General features: G+C 43.2%; 1 protein-coding gene across 1 annotated transcript; it reads left to right on the top strand.

Moving 5' to 3' along the window:
- The first annotated feature begins 9366 nt into the window (after window positions 1–9366).
- Window positions 9367–14952, top strand: NEFL (neurofilament light chain). The gene is made up of 4 exons (XM_021698782.2): window positions 9367–10496; window positions 11578–11702; window positions 12138–12457; window positions 13034–14952. The coding sequence occupies exons 1-4, from the start codon at window positions 9450–9452 to the stop codon at window positions 13177–13179; spliced, it is 1638 nt and encodes a 545-aa protein (XP_021554457.1). The 5' UTR covers window positions 9367–9449; the 3' UTR covers window positions 13180–14952.
- Window positions 14953–19926: the final 4974 nt, after the last annotated feature.

The raw sequence follows: 19926 nt of genomic DNA, 5'->3' as shown, positions 1-19926 counted from the left end.
ACAGTTGTTCAGCTGTTTATTATTAGCTCTATTTTATTCTCTTCTCTATTAGCTCTCATCTATTCTGGAAAGATGAGTTTAATGCAAATAAAGCAAATACGTATTCCTCCAGAACTTCAATTAGTAACCTTATCTTTCTTCCCTCCAAAATCTCATTCTGCAGGCATCTGCTCATATTTTGTCTGGCTCATATCTCAACTAAGTTATTAGCAGGTCCCAGTTTGGGGAGTAATGCTATGCTTTTAGACTCTTATTCATGATCACAGTGAGATGTGAATGCTCCCCAGTCCTAGCTTATCCAATGCTTTTCATCTTTTGAGTATTTTAGAATCAGAGAATCTCAGGTTGGCAGAAGACCTGAGAGACCATCTAGGGTCAAGGCCAGCTCAGAGGTGGGCTGATTCCCTTTTGAACTGCTGTTGCTTTGTGCCTGGAGCTGTTTCTTTCACCTCTGGACAGCTCTGGATTTTATATAGCGCTGAGCCTTCCACCCATCTGCACCTTTAAGTGTTAGGACAGATCTGTGAGCCTTACTTGAGTAATCTTTCTAAATTGGGGGATTGGTTTGCAAGAAAATTTTAATTTGGATAATTTTTAAAGTAAGTATTTATCAATGTAATGGGCAAAACCTTTTTTTTGGCATAAGAAAAAGAAAACACTTTGCAAATTGAAATATCTCAGATCTATTCAAAAGCATATCTGTTATTCTAATGCGATTTGATAGTGCAGCTTATTAAATTTGTTGGATAAAGTGATACTGAAAGGTGAAGGGAACCTCTTTTAGTGTGTGTTTTTCTCTTCCAGACAATATAGTAATAAAAGGAATTGCTAGTTAGCAATAAGGCATTCAGCCTGTATCTGGAGAGAGATGTTCAAGTGCAATTTGGTTCTTATAAATTATTGCAGTGATGGATGTCTATTTTTGGAACCTGCTAATAAGGCAGAGCTTTGACTTACTTGGTTTGTGTCTGTGGTGTTCTGCCTAGATGACCATTATATGGATTCCTTCACTTGTATGTGATTCGAGCATCCTTGACCCTGATTATGGCAGCATTTTCTTGCATCAATATGCAAATTTAAACTTCATAGGAAAGAAAAAGAGTAAGAGCTCTTATTTGCATAGCACCTCTCAAGAACATCCTTATACTTCAGTCATAGCAGGAAGTGAGAGAATTAAGACAGACCTTGACCCAGCTGTGTGACCTTGACCAACATTCTTGAAGTGTCTGAACCTCATTCTTCTCCTTATAGAATGAAAATAATACATCCCTCATTAAAGTTCTGTGAGGGTTAATGACACAAGATAGCTGAGTTCTTTAGGCATACAGTTTAGGCTCTAGTTTAAACCTTACTGTCTGCTTGTTTAAAATGAGTGTGATTTTTAATGCCCAACTCATCCGGACTTTGTGATAATTAAATGAAATTATCCAACTAAACGAACTTGCACAGTGCCTGACACAAAGCTATTATTATATTGCACACAATTATACTCACTAAATGCACATTTTCCTTCACCTTCGGCTCTTAAATTAAAGAATTATGATTTCATTTTCTATCAGTTATCCTCGGGTTCGGTTACCTGGTAGGCAGGTTATTCTGCCATTTTGCTGCTTCTCTATTTCCTGTTCCATTTGGTCCTTTCTGGTTGGTGAGCCCTGTCCTCGAGTATGTAAGAGCTGAGAAGCTCAGACTAATGCCTGTCAATGCACAGAATTTCCTTGGCCAAAAGTTCAGATGGGAGAAGACACCCCAAGATAAAGCTTTGGGAGTCTTCCCTGATTTAAATACATCCTGGCCATCCCAGGATTAATTTGTTTTAACTAATATGGATTATATCCCAGTCAAATCATACCACGGGAATAGAGGCTTTGCTTCAGGCATGGTGAACTTAAAGCCTACGAAAAATATTTTGCTGCCAATCCTGCCACCACATTCTCTGACCATCCATTTCATCGTTGTAACACTTACTGTCCTTTCCCTGATCCCACACTATGCTCACTGCTCAAGGCCTTCAAGCTTTCTCTCTGTCTCTCTTTCTCTTCTTTCAAAAGCTGTTACCAATCTCAGGTACAATCTTAGGTATAAAGGACTTATATCAGCTTTCACTCTTACCTCTTCCATTGATATTGGTATTTTAACAGTGATCAAAGCTAATGTAGTTATCCACAGATATCCAATCTGAAGGTAAGAAGCAGTCAAGGCTTCCCTATCTTTTTGGAATGGCACAAAGAAGGGATCCGAAAAAGGATAGGCCTGGTACATATGAAACTGTGAGATTGAAGGGGAAAATTCCCATTGAATTTGATGACAGGAACCCCGGGTTATAGCCCTGGCACCACTGTTATAGGAGGTATGGTTTGGGGCACATCACTCTCCCTCTGCAGACTTCTCAGCATGCGTATCTAGAAAGTGAGGGTGGTAACACCTGCAGATCTGTGTCTGCTCACAGGATTGCTGCAGGGACCCAGTGATATGATACAGAAATGCCCAGAAAACCTCTGTTCTCCATGTAAATATCACTACTATAGTCTCTGCTAATCGAGGATGCCATGAGAATCACATAGAAAAGAAAGCCGAATGTAGTGAGAAACAGAAAGTGAAAAACCAGAGCTCTCTCTTGGGTACCAATGCCTCAACCTCCCCAGGAATTTGTGCTCTGTTGAGAAGTAATGTCCAATGGCTAAAGTGTGAAGGGAGGTAATCCACTCCGCAAAAGGGAGGACCAAAGCAAAAGTTATGAGTTGCCAAGGATGAAGCTGGTGGAGGATTTGAGTGGAAAAATTGAAATTACTTCCTAATCCCAAAAGCCTGTGAAGCATAGCATGTAGAACACAATTCTAATGGTGTTGATTAAAAAAAAAATGGGAAATTCATTCTTATTGAATTTGACATAAAGGTAAAAGGTTTTAAAACTATGACAGCAGATTTGAACAATGGACTATAGATGTTTAAAGATTAGATTTAAAGAAAATAAATGAAAGTCATATTTTTACATTTTTTAAAAAGCCACAGTATAAATTAATAGCCATAGCTTTCCAAGTTCCTTTTTTTTTTAAAAGATTTTATTTATTTATTTGACAGAGACACAGCGAGAGAGGGAACACAAGCAGGGGGAGCAGGAGAGGGAGAAGCAGGCTTCCTGCTGAGCAGGGAGCCCGATGCGGGGCTCGATCCCAGGACCCTGGGATCATGACCTGAGCCGAAGGCGGACGCTTAACGACTGAGCCACCCAGGCGCCCCCCAAGTTTTTTTTTTAAGTCCATACAAATTCAATGTGAGACAGCAATGTAAGATTGCAAACATTTTAGTGCTGTGTTGGAATGGACTAATAGAAATACAATATCTCGTCTTTAGAAAAATGGTAAGAACATCCACTCCACAGAGCGGCTGTGAGGATTAAACATGATACCTCCACAAAGCATCTAGCATAGTAACCAGCCACAGAAATGTTGATTCATTTCATTCACTTGACTTCTCCCCTGTCTAAAATCACAGCAATATACTGCTTGTACCGTTCTTCTCTTCCTTGTGACACCTCTTAGGATTTTGCCTTTTATGATTTAACTTTTGCATAGTACTCTGAGTTTCACATGCATGGGTTTTGTCTGTTCAGCTATTTTTAAAGTGATTGGTTATATGGATATACAGTTTACAGTTTTTTCTCCTGATGTAAAATTTACATTCAGTGGAATGCACAAAATCCTGTTACATTCTGAGTTTGAACAAACGCACACACCTGCACAATCCAGACTTCTCAAGATCTGGAACAATACCCTCACCCCAGAAAGTGCCCTGGTGCCTCCGCCCAGTCATTCCCCGCCTCATACTCTCTGCGACAACCACTGTTCTGATTTTTTGTCCATCACAGATTAGTTTGCCCGTTCTTGAATTTTATATAAATGGAGTCATACAGCATGTATCTCTTACCTGGTATCAGCACACCATTTTTGAGGTTCACCCATGTTGTTGTGTGTCACAGTGGCTGGTCTTTTTATTGTGCTCAGGTCCTTTCCAAGCCCTTTGGAGACAGGGACTGTGCCATGACTCCTTGCACTCCCCATCCCCCGCCCCATGGCACTTGTACAGAATCGTGCACACTGGAAGTGTTCTGCTGCCATTTGGTGCTTCAGTGGATGAACGAACATATGACTTATTTAATCAATCAACAAGACATTTAGACATAGTCCAGTTTCACTTTTCTAACCCAGACAGTCTCTTATGTGCTCACAAACACCAGTGTTACATATCCTGGGGTGAAGAAGCCTGCCTGCTCTCCTGTAGGAATCCAGGGATCCGCCCATTTGCAATCGTACCGCAGTGTTTGCTGCATTCGTGTAGAGGCGAGGTACTGGCGAGAAAGCCAACTGCTGCCCTGGGTCGGCTCCAGCAGGGCTGCGAAAGAGTCAACCTCTGGGCTTTGTCTCCTGTGGGCGGAAATGCATATCCTCTATCTTTGCAAACTGTAAACCTCACACTCCTCCGCTTGATTTATTAAATCACCGTTTTAAAGGTCAGCCCAGAGAGCCAGGGGCCGCATGGAATGTTTGGTGGCCAGTTAGTACCCAGACTACAGCAGCGGTGGCGTGCATTGCCCTGCAGTCACGGCAGAACAAACAGGGTTAGTACTGTGGGTTGTGCCCGAGATGGCTGGGACCTGCCTGAAATGACTGCCAATTAAGCCCTTTAATGTCCCCGGCATACTCTCTTACCTCTGTGTCTGGTGATTGTGATTAAGGGCAAGACACCGTGGAGCAGGCCTCGGGGGAGGAAATACATTACCTTGGCTAGTTCCGTGGAGCAAGCATTTCGGGTTTGATCCTATCACCATCATTTCTGCTCGGACAGCAGCAAGATCCTGTCCTTTCTAATATTGCACGTGTTTTGAATACAAACATGCTTTTCATCCTTAAGCTATTCAAATGACATTCCTTTCCTGCTGCAATCTAAATTTTATATAGCCGCTTAGCACACTTTATGATGCATTCCTTCACAACGTGGTGTTATAAAATGGGGCATATTTTGTATCACAATGGGGAAAGTTTTCTTTCAAACATATTTCCCAAAAGATGGTGATTCCTAGGGTGAGCATAACATATAAAGAAACTGGTGACAAGAAACAGAGGAAATCTATTTGTGGCTTCCCCAAGCTAGACATTTTCTGTTGATTTTATTCATGTTTCTCTTTAAAAAGTTAAAGATCTATAGAAAGCATGATAAACTCCAATAATGAGAGATTAAGTGCCAGCATTTTTTCTTTTATTCTTTATAGCAATTTTTCAAGTCGCTTTATCAAAGAAACCCTACTTACAAGGGCAGAAAAATGAAAGGATTTTAAATAGAAAAAAAGGCAGAAATCACAACGCAGTCATTTTAAAGAGTTTAGATCAGCTAAGTGGTATTCTAGCTCATGAATCCCAGGAAAGGTGTTTTGTAAACCGATGTTTAGAGTAGTGCCTAAAAGGGGACATCACCAGTTACGGGTCCAATGGTAGCCTCCAGTTTCTTTTAGATTGGGAGGTTTAAGAAATCTACAACAATCATAGTCAATTGCCAATAGCTGTCCAAAGGAAATGTGCTCGGTAACAGTCTTCCTGGTGTAAATCAGTTCAGATTGGTGTCCTCAAAACACGAGAGGTTTACTGCATGCACACACTGCAGATTGCGGGCTGCAATTATCAAATTCCACAGAGACATATGGAAGCAGCAAATGCCACGGGCTGCAGTGTGTGTTATGAGTAGAGCACTATGCAGACTGGAAGCAGATTGAGCTTTGGTCTGAAGTAACTGTGTGGGTTGGCAAATTATTTAACCTCTCTGGGCCTCAGCTGTTTGCTGAATAATAACCACCATCTCAGGGGGATTTTTAAATTATTATATAGTAGATATCAAAGGCCTGTCATAGGGTAGGGATCTTCCATATGTTTATTTCCTTCATCCCTCCTTGCTTCAAAAGGATGCTGACACTGGTGTGTCTACATGATGGTGAGGTGACTGGGACCTGTCTGTTGTTCTGGACTAGGACTATTTCCATAGCTCACTGGTGGCAGGAGTATTTTGTTCACTTGTCCCCCCAGACTTATGCTTTCTTGAGGCCCGCCTTGTAAGAATTTCAGACTGTGCTTTTCAAAACAAATGTTCATACAGATCTTCCTGCTGTACCAGAATTTTAGAATAGTGCAATCGAAACTGACCCGGTCCTACCCATCTGAAGCTTTCTGATTCTATTGGCCCTGGAGAAGCAACAGCTTCTCAGTGGTTCTAAGAGTTATATTTTATGAGCTCTGTGGTAACGTGAGTATATTTTACTTTTTAACTAAATTACCTCAAACAGTCCTTTAGGGGATTACAGATAGAGTTCTATTAGTGAGTTTCATCCACATACTTCTACATTTGCTTTTAAAATAATTTGTATCTCCTAAGAGTGTGTTTTGTTGGCAGCACTCAATCCATTTCATGTTGGTGGAGAATATGCTTAAAGGAAAATAAATGCACCAGTGTGTATCAAGACCCAAAAGGCTTCTTCTAAAGAAATAATGACACCATTACAAACAACACTAATGCAGAAACATTTCTGGTAGGGGAAAGAAAAGTCAAGATTCTTTTTTTAAAACAGGTTGTCTAAAGTTGCTCATTTTACCTTTGCTTTGACACAGAGCAAACGCCACATGGGCGTTCAGAACAAAATGCTGGGAAGAGGATTTAAAAGGAGGATGACTGGACAGAATATTAAAAAGCTGCAGGCGCCTAGCTGAGGAAGGCTGAAAGTAGGCTAACCAAAACCCAGACACAGGCTGGGTTCAGGAGCCCCCAGAAAGCAGGCTGTAGGGGAGACTGAGGTGGCTATGCCAGGAGCTATTTTAAAAAAGACAAGATCTACATTCAGAAATACAGTTGAGGTGCCCTTCTCCTGACTCCCTGCTTATGGCATCCAGCCAGGGTGAGGACTGCCCCACTCCACTCCATTCCTCACTCCACTCCAGAGCACCTCCTTTCTCAGCCACCCAAAGGATGGCAGCAGGTTCCCCACAGGTTTCTTCCCTACAAGGCATTCCAGGGGCCCTGCAGCATCCATCATCCATGGCTGCCTCCCCCCTTTTGGGGCAGCATCCTCCTTCCTCTGCAGTCAAAGGCTTCAGCCAGGAGATGTGGCAAAAACGCTGATGGACTTAAGATCTCGGAGGGTGACCTGAAACTCCGAGGGAAGAGAGCTGGCAGAAAGAAAATGAATTCATGAATACTTAAGAGTGTGGTGTCTGTAGGCAGCCTCACACACAGTGAGTGTGACACACTGTGGCTTATATGGGAGAGGTTAAAACAAATCCATTCTGCCGCATTTCAGCCACGCTGGGTAATGGGGAGCAGGCAAAACTATGACTTATGTAGGTTCTCTCCCTCACTCCCTCTCTCTCTCTCCAGAGAAACCTTTCCCACTGTTGGATCACCTATGAATGTGAAGGCCAAGGATATGTGGGCTTTAGGAAGTCATCAGAATAAGGGCCCTAACATATCTGTCAGGGCCAAGCCAACCAGGGAGAGCCTCATGGCTCAGGCTTGAAATCCTAGAATGATTGATGTGGATGGACCTCTTGATAGATTAAACAACAAATGCTCATGTTTCTAAAGTTGCATTACCTGAGACTATAATGTTTAGAAACCCCATGCAAGTGCTCGGCTGCAATCTTTCGCTCTACCACAAAGAGCGGGGGTATCAGAAAGGCAGCGTTTTTTTTAGAGCTGCAAAGAACCCCGGAGGTTAAGCCTCATCCCGCCCTCCTGTCGGGCGAGGAGTGCAGTACCTCTGGGAGCAACTGTGGTACCCGGTGCTCCAAGCACTTCACCCTCTCAGCCTCACCGGGAAAGCAGCGCCGGCTTTTCTATTTGAAAACTGTTAGCAGGTTTTCCCCTAGTTTGCTATTTAAAAAATTAGTAAGTTGCACGTCAAATGTTCCCCTTAAACAAATTAAGCAGAAATTAAATGCTTCTGTAAAAAAATCTTAGTTATCCCATGGAAGTCTCTGCAATCCCTCCCGGAAACCAGGACTCCCCAGCATTATGTGTGTGAAATACTCTGCAAACCGCAGGGCTTTATCAATGTGCATTAAGGCGTGCACACTGTTTCAGGTATCGGGGTGTTTCCTAAAGAAAATCCACGGATGTCTGACTGTATCTGTAATCTAATTATTAGAGTGAACCGGGAAAAAAATCATGCAGCTATTTGCCGTTCGCCCCAGCACGAGAGGTCTCGGGTCTGAATTCTCCTCCATGGAGACGGCCCTCCGCACTCGGGGCTGGCAGCCGCAGCTTCCCTCTGACAATCAGCCACCTGCCTGACATGTGGAAATCATGAGGTTGGATGCTACAAGGTGTAAAAAGAGGGAAAGGGACTTTTAGTGTGTCGGAGGTGGTGGTGTGCAAGCAGGAGTTTAGTTTGATGAAGATCCAGGCAGCGTGGATCAGTCTAGGACCCGGCTGCAGAGCTCGGGTTGCCTTTGCAAGTCGGTTCCCGCCCCCGCCCCTCCCCCGGTTAGTTTCAAACTCATTCTCGGCTCTCCCCCACCTACATGCTTTAACACGCTAAAAACACCCGCGGCTTCATTCTCTAGAAAGAAATGGTAAAATCTAGGAACACTGAAAGGCTTCTATTAACTGCTCTAAGGCGTTAGAAATGCTAAAACCAACACCTGCAGTGCCGCAGTTTCACGTGTGTGTGTGTGTGTGTGTGTGTGTGTGTGTGCAGAAGCAGCGCATTAAAGAAAAAGAAAAACCGCCAGGAGAAAGGGAGAGGAATTAAAGAAAGTGCCAGAAACAGCTACAAAGAAATACAAAACTTTCCTCCCATATAGGCCTTATTCACGCAAGCTTAAACTTTTCACTTTGATTTCGAAAGCCCTAGAGGCACTGCCTTGTCACCTTAAACCCCAAGGGGGATGACGGCAGAGGCCCCCGGTGGGGAAGGGGCAAGTGAGGGGGGAGGGTGTCTCCGTGGAACCGGGGATACAGAAATCTAAGGTGTCAGTGGGGTGTGAGAACCTATTATTGGGGACGCGGCATCCGTGTGGTACGGGGTCAAGGGAGTAGCTAGGATGGAGGCGGGGAGGGTTGGGGAAGGGAATGAGAGAGGGGTAAGGGGGCTCAGGGAAAAATCCAGAGCCCCGGAGACAAGTGGAAAGGACGAGCGCCGCAGCACCGGAGCTGCCTGTCGCTCGCCCCCGCCTTCCCTTTTGCGCAGAATCCTCCCCTTGGCTGCAGCAGCGCGCTGCCCCCACTGGCCCGGCGCGCCGTGATCGATCGCAGGCTGCGTCAGAATGCTCCCCGCGTATAAATAGGGGTGGCAGGACCTCGGCGAGCCGCACACAGCCATCCACCTTCCCCTCTCCCTCTCTCCCCCGTTCTTCTCTCTCTGTAGGCCCCCATCTCCGCCGCGAGCCGGAGGGGCTCCGACCGCCACCATGAGTTCGTTCAGCTACGAGCCGTACTACTCGACCTCCTACAAGCGGCGCTACGTGGAGACGCCCCGGGTTCACATCTCCAGCGTGCGCAGCGGCTACAGCACGGCGCGCTCCGCTTACTCCAGCTACTCCGCGCCGGTCTCCTCCTCGCTGTCCGTGCGCCGAAGCTACTCCTCCAGCTCCGGCTCCTTGATGCACAGTCTCGAGAACCTCGACCTGAGCCAGGTAGCCGCCATCAGCAACGACCTCAAGTCGATCCGCACCCAAGAGAAGGCGCAGCTGCAGGACCTCAACGACCGCTTCGCCAGCTTCATCGAGCGCGTGCACGAGCTAGAGCAGCAGAACAAGGTGCTGGAAGCCGAGCTGCTGGTGCTGCGCCAGAAGCACTCCGAGCCCTCCCGCTTCCGGGCGCTGTACGAGCAGGAGATCCGCGACCTGCGCCTGGCGGCGGAAGACGCCACCAACGAGAAGCAGGCGCTCCAGGGCGAGCGCGAAGGGCTGGAGGAGACTTTGCGCAACCTGCAGGCGCGCTATGAAGAGGAGGTGCTGAGCCGCGAGGACGCCGAGGGCCGGCTGATGGAAGCGCGCAAAGGAGCCGACGAGGCCGCTCTAGCCCGCGCCGAGCTCGAAAAACGCATCGACAGCCTGATGGACGAAATCGCCTTTCTGAAGAAAGTGCACGAAGAGGAGATCGCCGAGCTGCAGGCGCAGATCCAGTACGCTCAGATCTCCGTGGAGATGGACGTGTCCTCCAAGCCCGACCTCTCCGCCGCGCTCAAGGACATCCGTGCTCAGTACGAGAAGCTGGCTGCCAAGAACATGCAGAACGCCGAAGAGTGGTTCAAGAGCCGCTTCACCGTGCTGACCGAGAGCGCCGCCAAGAACACCGACGCGGTGCGCGCCGCCAAGGACGAAGTGTCCGAGAGCCGCCGCCTGCTCAAGGCCAAGACGCTGGAGATCGAAGCATGCCGGGGCATGAACGAAGCGCTGGAGAAGCAGCTGCAGGAGCTGGAGGATAAGCAGAACGCCGATATTAGTGCTATGCAGGTACGGCACCATGCAAAACACAGTGGGGGGCGGGGAGGGAGCTGCGGGAGCAAGTTGTGGGGGTGGGGGTGGGGGTGGGGTGGGGGAGGGTGGAGAGTTGAGGACGCGCGGAGAAAGTGGAGACCAGAGATGAGACATCCGCATGCAGCTGTTAGGGAGTAGAACTTGGCTCCTCGGAGACTGTGTGGCAGGGGTGGGGCACTTGGAGGGCGGGGGTGGGGGGGCTCCACTGCAGCCTGGGGAGACGGGGCTTGGTGCTGCTGAATCTAGCTCCGCATTAGAGCTGCCCAGCCCTGCAGGGGTTGGGTGGGGTGGGGTGGGGTGGGGTGGGTGAAGGGGTGGGAGCTGGGCGTTGCCTCAGGCCTGCCTCTCTCATGTCCTTCGTTAACCACAAGTCACTTTGCAGTACAGATTGGACCATCTGCTTAATAAATACAGCAGAGAGCTTTCATTAGTTCTGAAGGATACCTGTGACCAAGCATGCTCAAGACTAGTTTTATCAACCAGTCCTTGCCCTTAGGTAGGCAAGAATGCAGTCAAAATTGTAGTAGGTAAAGAGGTTCGCAATAAGACATTTCTTTTTAAGGATCTCCATTTTCTGGGAAGGAGAAAATATAATATAGGTACATAGAAAATATTTTAGATACGATTATTACTATTTTTTTTTATCTAGCTACTTCCTACTCCTGTAAAGAAATGGAGTAATTTCTTGCTCGTGACCTGGATAAAGTTAACTAATGAATATGAAACAAAGTTTTTTGTAATCAGTTAAAAAAATTTTGCAGACATTTTATGATGATTCTTAGACTGTAGTAATTAAAAGAAAACAACAAAAAAATTTCTTCTATCAGGTTTTTTTTTTAACTATTTTTTTGTTTTCAGGCTTCCGAGTTGGATTTTTTTTTTTTTTTTTTTTAATGCAAGGAAGGAAAGGTTGAAAAATAGAAAAGGCAGTTGCTTTAGGGGAGATTTTATCTGAGGGGTGCACTTTGGTTTTAAGTAGGTTAGGCCTTTGCAGCTGTACTACAGTAAAATGATAGCAGGTGGGATTTATGACTGGATTTTTTTTGTGCTCCAACAGGACACAATCAACAAATTAGAAAATGAATTGAGAACCACAAAGAGTGAAATGGCACGATACCTTAAAGAATACCAAGACCTCCTCAATGTGAAGATGGCTTTGGACATTGAGATTGCAGCTTACAGGTGAGAACAGAGTGGAGTGGTAGCAGCCATTCAGGTTTCGGAAGAAAATCAGATTTCATTTATATTGAGTCAGAAACCTTCAAGAACAGTCCTTTGAAATAATGGTTTGCTTTTTGGATTTTTCTAAGAAGGTATTTAGACAGATACAGAAGAATTTGACCCTGTGTCATAAAGAGTTATAGTCTTAGTTTCTCATTACATTTTACATCGAATAGACAGGGCTATTTTAAGTTTGTTTTTCTGTTTTTTTTGTTTTGTTTTGTTTTGTTTTCTGGTGCCAGGCATGACATCCCCAGTCATGAAGTTTCCCAGCCCTGTTCCTGCTCTCCTTTGCCTTTAGGGGTGGCATTAGGGGAGGATGATGAGTGGTGGGCTCAGAGCTGGCACACTTCCTGTGTTCCTGTTTATTAACCCCATCCTCCCCTGCCTTCCCAGGAAACTCTTGGAAGGTGAGGAGACCCGACTCAGTTTCACCAGCGTCGGAAGCATAACCAGTGGCTACTCCCAGAGCTCTCAGGTCTTCGGCCGATCTGCCTATGGTGGGTTACAGACCAGCTCCTACTTGATGTCTGCCCGCTCCTTCCCGTCTTACTACACCAGCCACGTCCAGGAGGAGCAGATTGAGGTGGAGGAGACCATTGAGGCTGCAAAGGCTGAGGAAGCCAAGGACGAACCCCCCTCTGAAGGAGAAGCCGAGGAGGAGGAGAAGGAGAAGGAAGAAGCTGCTGAAGAGGAAGGAGCTGAAGAGGAAGAAGGTATGGTAAAAAGGAAATTCTTACAAGGTCAAGTGCAATCAGGGCATGGGAATTTGCTAGGAGATGGCTAAGAGAAGTGAAGCCTTCTTTATGCTGAGGAAGTTTTTTTCATATATTTCTTTAGAATCTTAATTAACACCTTTAGTTATTCGACAAACCTTTAGTAAGTACCTGGTTTCTCACATTGGCTGTCCTCTCTGCTTAGCTTGGTAGCTTTGTGAAAATAACATTTCAAAATATCCTCCTCCTGCTGTCTTTTTATTCTTGTTAAACATTTAAAAAATCTATTTGACCCAGCAGTTTGGTGGCCTTAAGAACAAAAATAGGTTGGTTTTTTTTTTTTTTTAAATAATTGTTTGCTTTTTGGCTTTTTTCTAAGAAGAAGGTATTGAGTTCAGTGGCCAGCACCGTCAGTTGTATGTGTGTTGGGGGATGGAGCTGAGAATTTCGGGGGACGGAGCTGAGAAGTTTGGGGGAAGCTTTCTGACAACTGGAGTTACACACAAAACTTAGCAGAAATGTTTTGAATGCCTTGCCCTGGATTTGGAGTTTGTACATTTTCTTTTTATGTTAAAGCTGCCAAGGAAGAATCTGAGGAGGCGAAGGAGGAAGAGGAAGGAGGTGAAGGTGAAGAAGGAGAAGAAACCAAAGAAGCTGAAGAGGAGGAGGAGAAAAAAGACGAAGGTGCTGGGGAGGAGCAAGCAACTAAAAAGAAAGATTGAGCCCCTCTGTCCTTAATCCTTCCAGGAAGAATTCTCCCGAAATCAGGTCAACCCCATCACCAACCAACCAGTTGAGTTCCAGATACTATATGAATTAAGAAGTTCAATATATGTATAATTCAGAGATGACTTAGGTTGGACATTCAATGTTGTGCTATGACTTTTCTTCTTATGCAGAGTATCTGTTTGCTTGCAGAGTGGCTTCCTGGCTTGCTGCCAGCTTGTGCATGGTCCACGCTTACGAGTTCAGGATCTATGGCAATGTGAATAATTCAGATGTTTACAATTAAAAAAAAACACACATGAATAAATGAATTCACTGATGTTAATGTTAAACTTCATGGTAAAAATAGTCCTTTGACCCTTTGGTGGTTAGAAATTAAAGACCTCGCATCATGTGCAATACATAGTAAATAAAGTTACACTGAATGACATTTCTTGCTGTGGTTGTTGACTTAATTAAAATATTTTAAAGCACCAGTATAAGCCAAGGGGACTATCAACCTCCAAATTTTTTTTAAGTCCCCAGTTTTAACAATTACAATGGATATTTTTTCCCCCGATTGGTAATTCTGAGGGATACAGTTAGGTCATGACCATTCATGAAATCGCTCCCCTCAAAAATTTTGCTGATAATAAACTTGAGTAAATGGGAGTCTCTGGGATTCTTCTTTTATAATTAGCAATATACTCTGTCCCATAAAAGGTACTATATAATGTTGGGAATGGCTTTCTTGGGAGGCAATGGTGTAATATGATAAATACACCTTTTGTGGTAAATAGGTGATTTAAATAATTAATGCAGTGTGTTTAGAATATGAATCCCACCCATCCATTACTAGAACTACATTATTTTAATATAGTCCAAATATCATGGGCAGAAGTGGGAACCCAAGCAATTGATATAATCAGAAGGAAATCTTTTTTTTCCATGTATAATTTTGGGGGTAAGAATATCAAAGATCATTTGCCATTGCAAACATGTTGCCTGCAATCCTGAGCTCATGATTCAGTGTGTTAATAGCTTGATTCCGTTGCCTCAAGTACACAACATTTAATGCCACCCACTTTAAACTTTTTTAAAAACTACAGATAACAGATAATAAAATTGTTATCAGTCAGTAAATGGAGGAGATTATACCTGTATGTTGTATTGCATTGCTCTGCATGTCTTTATTGGGAAATATTTGGATTTCAGTGATAGCTCTAACTGGTTGGACATTGCATCAAACACACACCCCATTCATCCTCCCTGTTCACTGTAAAGTCATGAAAGCTCTTGCACTTGATGTGGAATGTAGATGAAATTACTGATTATCCGCTGTTCTGCCTTTGTTCTTACACAATTGCTTTGTCAGCTGATTTTGTTCCATATTTGTTTTTTAAATAACTTTCAAAAGTCAGCGAATTTAACCTCAGAGCAGAGTGGTCTCCATTTAAATTTATCTGATTCTTCACACTACCTATTTCTAGTTAAATATATGTCACCACACAAATAGGTAAAATAATTCATCACGATGCTATGGATTTGAACTATGAAGATTCTCAGTATATTGGTTTCTGTAAAGATGAGGAGTTGCCTGAGAAACCAAGCATTTCACGTTTATGTTCATTAAATATGGGATGCTACACATGATAAGTCTAAGACAGATGCAAATTACATGTTAAAAAAAGTAACTTTAGCCAAATGGAAACGGTTGGTTTCAGAATTACTTGAAGTAACAACACTGTACCATATTCTATCCTGTGTGCCATAATAAAATACTAAAAAAAACTAAACTAAATGGATTTGAAGTCTTTAAAAACATTTCCTTAAGTTTGGTACCTGGCTCAGTACCTCTGTCTCTTCTGCTTCCCCCAAAACTCCAGTTTTCTTTTAGTATCCCCGCTCCCAGTTCATGACACCACTCCCCAGTCATCCAGTGCTGCAAACCAGAGACTGGGCAAGCATGACATCATGCCCCCCATTTCCTCTCCCTGATCCCTCTGGTCTACTCTAACCAAGTTTTACTGATTTTGTTGCTTATATATCTTGAATCTATCCATCCACACTTCTCCATTTACCCTGACACCACCCTAGGAACCTCCCAGTGTCTGTCTACTAGTGTCTTTCTTGACTAGAACATTACAGTAAGCCATCCTTTAAAAAGGACATTTTGATCATGTCATCCCCTTGATTAAAACCCTCCAATAGTTTCCCATTTTTTAAAAGATTATTTATTTATTTATTTGACACACACAGAAAGAGAGAGCACAAGCAGAATGAGCAGCAGGCAGAGGGAGAGGGAGAAGCAGGGAGCCTGATGGACATGGGGCTCGATCCCAGGACCCTGGGATCATGACCTGAGCGGAAGGCAAATGTTCAACCGACTGAGCTACCCAGGCACCCCAGTTGCCCATTTCTTTTAAGATAAAAATCAAAATCTTTAAACTGATCTTGAAGGACTGCATTGATCTGAACCCAACCTCCTTCTCAGATCTCATCCTCTCTGTATCCCCTTATCCCTTACTTCCGGTGCTTCAGTCACACTGGTCCTCTGTTCTTCCGCCTGTTACAGGGGGTTTGCTGATTTCTCCATCTGGAGCACTCTTATTTCCTTCCCTCCTTCTTGCCCAGTTGAGGTTCAGTTGTCATTCCCTTGGGGATGCCTTCCCTAACTGGGCTAAATTCCTCTACTAAATGTGTTCTTAAGACCATGTAGACTTTGTAGACTTTTACACACTTGTAATCAGCATCTGTTTCCATGATCGTTTGATGAATGTCTGCATTCCCTGCTAGAGTGTGATATTCAGAAGAATGGTAATCAGCCTTCTTGCTCACCATTTTATCCCAAGCATCTAGCATTGTTTCTACCATAGTAGAGCACAAAGAAATACTGAATTAATAACTTCTTGACAGATTAGAATGCCTAGAAAGCCAAGAGTATGCTGTTAAGCAGTCCCACTCCCAGTTCCAAAACCTCGTGGAAAGAGCAGAAATCCAAGAATTTATTCTGGATTCTAGTGTTCTTGTTCAGAAACCTGGCCATAGCCCCATCCCCACCCCACTCCAGCCTCATTGTTTTAGCTGCATATAGGTTCAATGGTTGATGTGTCAGATCCTTTCTAGATTCATGATTCAAAATTCCTGAAAAACTTGTGGAAATTTAGGCTAAATGGGAAATATACACATAATTATGATGTGCACACTTATCCATCATGTAAAGGGAATTGCTCAACTTAGTGTAAAGATTCATTCCTAGTATTAAATTGGTAAGCAACCATTCTGATTACTTCTTTTTCTCCACATGGAGATTTTAATGCTGTCAGAATAGTTGCTGTGTCCCAGGCACTAATCTAAGTGCATTATATGTATTAACTCATCAATTCCTTTCTTACGTCAATGTCCTTAGTCCAGCATGATTGTCATCCCCATTATGCTGATGAGAAACTACAGTTAGGTAAGTTGACCAAGGTCACGCAGTTTGTGGAAGGGCTGGGATTCAGCCTCAGCTCTAAAGTCCATGCTCTTAACCAGTACATCCACTGCCTCTCCTTGGCAGTCAGGTTGGGATACATCTTTGTGGCATCAGAGCAGATCTTCACAGGCGTGTGTTGTGACAGTGGCCTGGGAATCTGCATACAATTATTGGAATTCTCACAATGCAATTCTTGTACTGGTCAAGGGGCACATTTGCATTTACGATATCTCACTGTAGTTCCTTGGGATGCTCAAGCTTTTCTTTAATTCCTTTGATTATTTATGTCCGTATCTTAATTCCTCTGCTTAACTGTAAGCTGTTGGAAGGCTGGAACCAGGGTTTGTAAACAGAGATAAATTTGAAGTTTATCTTCAACAATCATCAATTTTCAGGGATGTTGATTCTCATGGTGTTATTCTATTTGGTCATAGCTTTCTAGTTTTGTTCATATTTCACTGGCTCTATTGCTTTTTCTCTTTCTGCTCTTTCTCTTCTTCATCCTCCTTCCTCTTCCCTCTTGCATGTTTTCTTGTTAAGCTATTCCAAATCATTTTGGGAAGTGGAAAAAGGTTGACTAAATAAATAAATGTCTTGGTTTACTTCTACAACATCCAACAAAGTGCCTTGCATTTAGTAGGCATTTAATAAATATTTCTGGAATGGTAAAGGTTTAATGTTTATAAGAACTTACCATACATATGGCCAGGATGAAGAATTTCTTCTTTCTCTCTTGGAAACGGAGTGTGAGATATCAGAATTGGTCCAGCCATGGTTCATGTTTGCAAGGGGGTTCCAGTGGATAATTCTGGGTATTTTCATCTTTGGAAAATGTCCAGCAGAATGGAGTGCAGTGAATTACACAAACTATGCATGGGGGCCATTTTCAGTTAAGGTCTTCTAGAAAATTCCCAGTGAAGGTCTTATATGAGAGCTAGGAAGTCAAAAGGTAAAGCATCATGAGAAAAAGAAAATTTCAGCAGCCCCAGAATGTAACTATTGGTAGCCTTTTAATCCTACTTCAATGTAGATAATTACTTGTATAGAGGGTTTTAAAAATACAATGTAACCACTGTATTCAAAACAAATTTAAAATGGAAAAAGTCACATTTCCTCCATTCAAACACCATTATTTTCATTTATATAGTCTTCTTGCTTCTATTTATGCATATTTAGACATAGCTTGTCCATTCATTTCACTCATATTAATCATGTGACAGGCCGTGTTCTAAGTACAAGGAGTAAGACAGACAATATCCTTGCTTTCAGGGACTACAGTGGGGTATGTGTGTGCATAAACAGACAATAAACAAGGAAATTAGTTAATAAGTAGGTGACATTGGATTCAAGCCAGATATGCAATGATCTGGGGAAAGAGTGTTCCAGGTAGAGGGAAGACCAAGTGCAAAAGCTTGGCTGGTTTGAACCCAGAAAAATGCCTTCAGCTCATTGCTGAGTATTAAGAATGAGAGGAAAAGACAGGGTGGAGAGTAAAAGATGGGGCAAAGGCCAGATTATGCAGGGGTTTATAGGTCAAGGAATTTCAGTTTTATTCCTTGTGCAATAAGAACATTTTGAAGGGGTTAAGCAGGGGAAGGTGGCATGATCTGATTGCTGCTTTATGAGGACCACTCTGGCTCCTGCATAGAGGACGGATTTTAGGAAAGCAAGAAGCAAAGCAGAGTGACTAACTTAAAGGCTGTTTTAGCCCAGATGAGAGAAGGTGGTGTGATGACTCAGCAGAAGGCAGCAGTAGTAGACGTAGCATGTTGTGGGATGATTTAGGAAATTCTTGAGGTAATATTTTAATGACAGAGTGAATGCACGGAGAGGGAAAGTAGTAAACGGTACCTTATTTTTGGTAAGTACACAATATTCATCAAATTAATATGCAGTAAGCATTAGCTATTGATTTCTGTGTAACAAATCACTCCAAACCTTGGTGGCTTAAAACGATCCCAATCTCCCATTATTTCTTAGTCTCTGCAGATCAGGAATTTGGGAGTGACGCCATTGGGATGTTCTCACTCTGGGTCTCCAGTGGGGCTGCAGTCAGACAGCTGAGGTTACCATTATCTGAAGGCTTAACTAGGCCTGCAGAATCTACTTCAATGTGGTTCACTGACTTGGCTGGCGATTTCTGCTACATGTGGGGCTTTCCATGGGAGCTACTTGAGGATCCTTAAAATATAGCAGCTGACCTCCCCCCAAAGCAAGGCTTCCAGGAAACCAAGGCATAAGTTGCAATATCTTTATGACCTAGCCTTGAAAGTCACACACCATCATTTCCACTATATTCTTTCGGTCACAGAGACCAGTCTTTCTGATTCAGGGGGAGAAAGAACTACAAAAGGACACAAACAAGAGGTGAAGATCACTGGAGGTCACCACAAAATAGTGGGCATGTGATGATTTCTTTTGTGAATAATCATCCATTGAAGAGATTCTGAAACAATTCCAGCTTCAAATTTTCTTCTTTTTCTCATCAGAGAACTTATACTTAATTGATCAGGTGTCCCAATTTAAGTTTGAAAATATGTTCATGAAAATTATAGACAGCTTGGCAATGAATATCTTTATCAATGGATTTCTTCACGTTTGTCCTTCTATTGAAGTATTTCTTTAGTAAAGCCCCTAGGGGGATTATGTGTTAAAAGGGTATTATGCACATTTGAATAGCTCCTGATATGTATCCCCATATTATTTTTCTATAAAGCTTGATTGCTGTACTTCAAGGTCTTAGCTTTCCTGTGTGAATTCATTTAAAATGAAATCTCTATTATTTTAGTTAATTGGGATAAATATGGTGGGAACTAATACATGACATATGGGTAGGTTGTCACGGGAAAATAAAAATGTTTCTTGTTTTGTGAGGTGGTCAAACCTATCCCAGTTGACCTCAGATTTTTTTTTTTAATACCTTAGATTCTGATATAGGACACACATAATTTTAAATGAAACACTTCTAATAAGCAGAAGTTATGTTGATTACAGCTAGTCCTAAATATGAAGTGGCTTTAGAAAAAAACTTCAGAGGCTGTAGATGAGACTCAGGTTTCTTGTAGCTATTAAAGACATTTTCATTTGTGCATCGATGGCCTTTAATCCCTCTGCTCTTAGCTAAATGCCACTCTTTCAATCTATAACCACCCACATCTGTATAATTTCATATAGACTACGGGCCATTTCCTGATATGACCACTAAAAAACAAACAAAACAAAAGAAAACAAAACCCTAGCAGGATGCTTCGGTGCAGCAAAACTAATATTCCTTTGTTACTCTGTATCT

This window comes from Neomonachus schauinslandi, chromosome 2, assembly GCF_002201575.2.
Source record: "Neomonachus schauinslandi chromosome 2, ASM220157v2, whole genome shotgun sequence".
NCBI classification, from domain to species: Eukaryota; Metazoa; Chordata; class Mammalia; order Carnivora; family Phocidae; genus Neomonachus; species Neomonachus schauinslandi.
Note: the sequence above shows the minus strand (reverse complement) of the source record. Positions and strands in the feature narration are given on the sequence as shown.